The sequence below is a fragment of the Solanum pennellii genome, chromosome 5 (assembly GCF_001406875.1).
Source record: "Solanum pennellii chromosome 5, SPENNV200".
Classification (NCBI taxonomy): domain Eukaryota; kingdom Viridiplantae; phylum Streptophyta; class Magnoliopsida; order Solanales; family Solanaceae; genus Solanum; species Solanum pennellii.
In genome coordinates, this window is record NC_028641.1 from 73,623,875 (window position 1) to 73,630,831 (window position 6,957).

At 27.8% G+C, this 6,957-nt stretch overlaps 1 protein-coding gene across 1 annotated transcript; it reads left to right on the forward strand.

The window, feature by feature from the left end:
• The first annotated feature begins 3,659 nt into the window (after positions 1-3,659).
• On the forward strand, positions 3,660-6,479 carry LOC107018777 (homeobox-leucine zipper protein ATHB-6-like). Its single transcript, XM_015219344.2, has 3 exons — positions 3,660-4,000; positions 4,590-4,978; positions 5,448-6,479. The coding sequence occupies exons 1-3, from the start codon at positions 3,934-3,936 to the stop codon at positions 5,931-5,933; spliced, it is 942 nt and encodes a 313-aa protein (XP_015074830.1). The 5' UTR covers positions 3,660-3,933; the 3' UTR covers positions 5,934-6,479.
• Positions 6,480-6,957: the final 478 nt, after the last annotated feature.

Genomic DNA, 6,957 nt, shown 5'->3' on the forward strand with positions numbered 1-6,957 from the left:
TAAATTTGAAAATGGAGATCCAAGACATGAAACTATATAATTAAGTACTATGGGGTAATTTATTATTATTACTATTGCTAGTAATAAGTAAACAAATTGCAAAGAATAAAATGCTAAATATATTTTTTATGATAGGGACCTTTAGGTAAGAATCATACAAGTTTGATTTAAAACGAAGAAAAACATATTATGTTAAGATTATCAAATTAATTAAAAACAAAGCATATTTTTATCTATTTAATTGTATCTGTAATTATGCCCTTCGCATATTTTACTGCTACGTTATGTTTAAGTATATAAAAGTGCCCAACTAAAATTTTGAACTATAATATATAGTATATTTTTATTTATTTGTTATATCTTTATAGGTTTCTCACATACCAAGTATACTCAACTAAAATTTTGAACTATAATATAAAATATATATTTGTTTATAATTGTATCTTTTATATCCTTATAATATATGGTGAGTAACTAGTATACGTCGACAACTAATATTCCACTTATATTCAACCAAAAATTATATATGTTTTTAAAATATAGTTTTAAATGGGTTGTACAAAGAGACATTTCCCTTTATATACCATGTCTTTTTATATTTAATTTAGTTGCCAAGATAAGGGATGGAAAAGGCTATGTCGAAAGTTCATTATTTAATATTTTATTAAATTATGTACTTTAAAAAACAATTATAAAAATGTGGAGAAAACTCTTAAATCAATAAATGGACCCCTAGATTTAAGCTAACATTAATTGGGTACTCATCTTTCAATATCTTTATGGTTGTGAGTGCAACTATATATAAGATTCTCCTTATTTTTACTTATTAATTGTTATAGTTAAATTTAATATATCTATTACAAGAATTAATATGATAATTTAATTTATTAATTGATATTTAATATTAATTTTTTTAAAAAATAAGTAATTAATATTAAAAATAAAAATATATAAAAAATACTAAGTATTATTTTTAATACGAAAAAAAATTAAAAATATTTTTAAATTAGATTAAAGAAATAAAAATATTCACACTTAATATAATGAACAAATAAATATGAACGAACGGAGTATTGTTCCTTGAGAGTTTTAAAAGCACGTGTGTAAATCAGTGTATCTATTCATTGATCTTTAATGCTTAACATGCCTTACTAAAATTTACCTTTGTTATGAGTTTTTTTTTTTTGTAATATTGTCTCTCTATACTTATATGTCACAGGCTCTGAGTTGATTGTTTATATTAATTAGATTTTTTTTTCTGAATCTAACATAAACGTAAGATATTTTATACATTAAATTATTCGTTTTTTTATATTAAATTGAAATTTATTCAAATATTCGACAGATTTAGTAAGAAGTTTTGGTGTATGAATACATAAAGGAACATTTATTTGGCTCAAGAACTTGGTCATCTTCTTAATTCTTTTGAGAATGAAAGGCGGATTACGAAAGAATGTGGTGTAGTGGATAAAGTTTTTTTTAATAGGAGGTCTCAAATTTGAGTTCAGAATATAAAAGAAATTGTCTTAAATTTGAGTCCAGAATATGAAATAAATTTCGATAGGAAGCACCACCCCTCCAATGAGTTCCTATCCATTACAAATCTGAATTAGTTAAACTTTAATATAGGTACGAGTGAAGTCGAACTCCAATACAAATAGAGAATAATGAACGAAAATTGAACTCAAATACAGGTATCAACTACCAAATAATGAGTGAAAACTCAAAAAAAAAATTAATGTATGAATTTTGACTCATCAATTATTTTTTATTTATTGTAATCTGGATCTTAGATTATTTACGTTAAATCATGATACCCCAGACATTGAAGTTTTGTGAGATTCGAGACATGAGTAATTTGAGTTGGACTCAACAAGTGTATTTAATCCAACTAAGATTTTTGGATGTTATTTAATCTTAATACCTAGTTCATGCTTATATAAAGATACTTTATTTTTCTTAAAAAGGCATCTCAATTATTATAATTATCTTAGTTCGAGAAATACACTATTAACGACTCTAACATAAATTTTATCGAATCACAGACAAATCTTATAAGAAAAAAATCAATTACTATCAAATTTGTACTCATAATCTTGATAAATAAAACTATATTTCTTTATATTTTATTTATAATTATAATTTATTTTTTCTCACTTTAAAATTTATCATAAAACGAACACAAAATTTTATCAAATCATGCTTTCCCTCGTTGATGAATGAAATACCCTTCATTTTTGAATGCCAATTATATGTGGATCTTAGAGCATCATGATATGCAATATAATTACAATACAGAATATATCTATCCATATTTTCAAAAAAATATAATGAATTCAATTATATAACTTCTTTCAAAAAATGAAATGATTTTCAAGAAAATGTAATAAAAAAACAAACTTATCTATAAATCTCCTGCAAATTTTTTTGGCTTATTTGATTCAGTTCAGTTGAGAAGCACATGGGTTGCTTTTTTTTTTTTTTCTGTTTTTTCTCATCTAAATATTTTTTGTCATTTTATTCTAGTTTCATTTTTCAATTAATCTCACGAGAAGATAAATTGGGCTTCACCGATTTGTTCAATTAATCGGCTTCGTCCAAGCCTCTAACAAGCCGAGCCGTTCCCTTTTCATGCCATTTATCAAGAATAAATAAATTTAATTTACAGCTTATACTCTTATATATAGCTATAATTTGTCTCTAATTACGAAATCTACCATCATATTAATTTCAAAATATATTATGCGATGTACATAATAATAATGAAATATATTATATTACGTGTTTATTAAGTGTATCGTGTGCTTAGTAAATATATTTGTGCTTCAATATCGTTGCACAATTATATTTGCACTTATAATGAAGTTTTAAACTATCATTTTTTATATAAAAAAATGACTTTTATTCTTTAAAATCTAAATTTGAAACCTCTAATTTATTGAGTTACTCATCAGCGGAAGATTATAATCAATTTTCCTCAAAGAGTTACCTACTATTAGCTTTTCAAAAAAAAAATTGTATCGATATTTTTTATTCCATTAACATTATTTATCAATTAGCCTCAACAAAATAACTATTTGATAATTTGATATAGAACTAGAACGATTTCACTAAGAAAATAGTTCTCAATCCCACAATTTAATAAAAAAAAAAAACTTAATCAAATATCACAATCTATTTATCATAAAGTAGAAAGACCGTTTACAATAAACTCCATACTATCTCTCAATAACCATACGAACCTTGTAATGTAATTTTTCAGTCCATCTTTACTCGTTCATTATACTATTTTAAAATGTTCAACAATATTTGTTTAGTTTACAAAATCAATGAATGATTTACCATGTTGTGTCTATTCTACCCTTATTAATTCATTTTTAATCTTTACTCCTTATCATTTACTGTTTCTTAATTCACGTGTCAAGTCAATATTGAACGACTGTTATTAAACGGGGAGAGTAAAATATTTCCTCGGAAAAAGTCAAGTTCTTTGCAAATCAAGTTGCATTTGCACTGAATTTCAAGTTCATTTCATTTAACCCCTCACTACCCCACCCCCCACAACAAGTGCACCTAACCCTAGTCAGATTTTAACCCTACATCTGACCCCAGATTTGGTTTTTTATTTAAAGAGAGAAAAAAATAAGCTTAGCCAGCTGTGTTGTCTACTCATTTCTAATTTTCCTCTCTCCATTTTCTTCCAACTTTTTTCTCTTTCTAAAATATGTACACAACATTTTCTTCTAATACTTCACAAAATTATTTGTGAAATAATTCAAAAAAATTGTGTATTTATCTCTTTTTTTTCTTTTACTATGGGTTTAGAAGTGGAGGAATTAATTGAAAAGGAGAAATATGGTGTATTATTTGATCCAAAATAATAATAATAATAATTGAACTTTCAATTCAAGAAAGAAAAATTTGCATATCATCATGAAGAGAGTTCGTAGCAATGATTCATTGGGTGCACCATTGATCTCCATGTGTCAAAATACTACAGGTGCTTAATTTACCTGGTTAAATACATAATTGAATTAATTTTCATTTTTCTTTAAAAAAATAAATAAATTATATTTATGTTTTTATGAAATTCTGTTATATTCTTGATAACATGTCCAATAATTTCTAATCCCCATGTAACATGAGGAATATATTGGTTTTGATGAATCAAAAACATCATTTTACACTTCAGTCCTTTATATATGCACTTACTTGGAGGTGCATCGCTAAGATTCTAAATTTATGAATTTAAAATTTTACTTTGAATTCAAATTAAAATTATTGAATTGTGCCTAATCCACTTGCTACTAAACTTTAGTTATTAAGTTGAATTTGTTGTTACTAAAAATGATCTATTATGATAGTGTAACGCTATTAAATTTAATCGATTATAGCATGTACTTCTCATACGATGAGTTACATATACAATAGGTCAAGTTTGCGTGTATAGCACATAAGTTCATAAGTTATCTTCGATATACGTTATTTTTACCCTTTTTTAGGAGTGTATAGGCGAGGAGTGTTTATCATTCGACCAGTATTTCATTTTTGTTATGTGTCATTCTCACGTTATTTTTGTTTTTTTGTAGATGAGGAGAACAATTGGAACAACCATGCTTATTCAAGGGACTTTCAAATTCAATCCATGTTAGAAGGTATAGATGATGATGAAGCCACCACCTATGTGGAAGAATCCGGTGTCGGATCGGAGAAAAAGCGGCGATTAAGGGTGGATCAAGTGAAGGCATTAGAGAAGAATTTTGAAGTGGATAACAAACTTGAACCTGAAAGGAAAGTGAAATTAGCTCAAGAACTAGGCCTTCAGCCGCGACAAGTAGCGATTTGGTTCCAAAACCGCCGTGCACGGTGGAAAACAAAGCAATTAGAGAGAGATTACAATGTTCTCAAAGCTAATTTTGATTCACTTAAACATAATTATGAATCTATCCAACATGACAATGAAGCTCTCTTGAAAGAGGTATATTTTTTATACATTATTCAAAGTTGATATACATAGATTATACACCAATTATACACAACTATACACATAGTATACATATACAAATTTTAGACTTTAGATTAACTTATTTTTACCTTTTCTAGAATTTTTTATCCGTCCTAGTAAATGGGGAAATCAAAATTTTGAGTAAAGAAATTCAAAATACAGAAAGGAAATAGCGAAATTAAAATTTTTGATAAGTATATTCAAAATTTATATACACAATACTATTTTCTATATGTATAGTATTAATTTTCACTAATAATGTTCAATTGATTGATAAAACATAGGATAAAGTTTAAAAAAATATCAATTTTTACTGAGTAATTTTAATCGTATATATGAAATATTATTTGCTAACGAAGAGAATTCAGATCGATCCAATCTTTTTTATTTTAATTAATTAGAATTGTCATAATGTACTGATTATTTTTTTTTGACATTGTAGATAAATGAGCTAAAATCAAAGGTACATGGAGGAAATAGTGAAATCAAAATTGTTGTTAAAGAAGAAGCTTTCGATTCCGAATCAGATGACAAAAAAACTGAACAGAGCAACCAATGCAACAATTCTAATACAGAGCTCAACTTTGATACAATAATTATGAACCCCTCAATTAATTTTACTGATTTCAAAGATGGATCATCAGATAGTGATTCAAGTGCAATATTGAACGAAGATAACGCTGTCATTTCATCTGGTGCTTTCTTGATTAAGTCGGGGTCAGGATCAGGATCATCATCTCCGGATTCTAATTCCTCATTGAATTGTTTCCAATTCTTGGAATCGAATGAGGTTAATTTTAGTTCGTCACAGTTTGTGAAATTGGAGGAGCATAATTTTTTCAATGGCGAAGAATCTTGCAGTACACTGTTGTTCACAGATGAACAAGCTCCAACGCTACATTGGTATTGCCCAGATGATTGGAATTGAAAAGACTCGTAAAAGAAATTTTTGTATAGTTGAAGTTATGTGAAAAGTATTGTAAGTGGCAGAGTGATCTTGCTGTCATGATTCATTGAGATGTTAGAAGATGCGGGAAAAAGAATAAAGATGAGGGTGGGGTGGGGTGGGGTGGGTTTTTTTAAAAAAAAATCATGTGGGTGTACTGTAGGCAGGTTGGGTTGTTGGGGGACGATAGGAAGTGTGTGAGTTTGGGTAAAAGTTAGCATTTTGCATTGTACTTTGAAATCTTACACAATTCTGTGTTTGTACTGCTAAAAAAGAGGAGGGGGTGGGGTGAGGGGTCAAGAGAATCTATGATGATGATGATGAAGAAAAAAGCTTTCCTTGTAATGGTAAATAAAGGTGGCTAGCTAAAAGTATTTCATGGATCCCATTTTTGAATGATTTTATAACTTTTTAGTAATATTTTGGATATATTGATCACAATTAGGTGTAATTTCTTAGATATATTGTGTGTAAGTTGATTCACGAGTATTTGAGATTGCATAGACAAATCTCGTTTGCTTCCTCTTATCTTGCTCGTCAGTATTCTTATTTGTGTCTGATATAGCAGATAGATGCAAATCACACCAGATACTAAGATACAGATAAATACATGTGTTTGGCGTGATTCATATGTGTGTGTATCTTTCTCAATATATGATAAGAAATTCTTAATTAGTAGTAAGATTCGTAATTATTTGAGAGTATAGGTACAATTAATATATATGGTATAAATATAGGTCTATAGACAGATCTTGTTTGCCTCCCTCGCCAGGGGCGGACCCACATGTGTTTCAGGAGGTTCACCCGAACCTCCTCGGTAAAAAATTACACTTTATATATAACGTATATTTTCTATATTTATGTGAATATATATATTTTGAACCCTCTCTTTGACAAGGAAAATGAGATAGCCTAGTGGCAGGTTCCTTCATAACTAAGTCTGACGTCCAGGCTTTTTTACTATTTTAGCTTCAGTTTTTTTCTTTTCTTAGTTCTAGTTCCCTTT

Coding starts and splice junctions, on each gene's coding strand:
- LOC107018777 (XM_015219344.2), top strand. CDS start 3,934: ATGAAGAGAGTTCGTAGCAATGATTCATTGGGTGCACCATTGATCTCC. Junction 4,001..4,589: donor CATGTGTCAAAATACTACAG/GTGCTTAATTTA, acceptor GTTTTTTTGTAG/ATGAGGAGAACAATTGGAAC. Junction 4,979..5,447: donor ATGAAGCTCTCTTGAAAGAG/GTATATTTTTTA, acceptor TTGACATTGTAG/ATAAATGAGCTAAAATCAAA.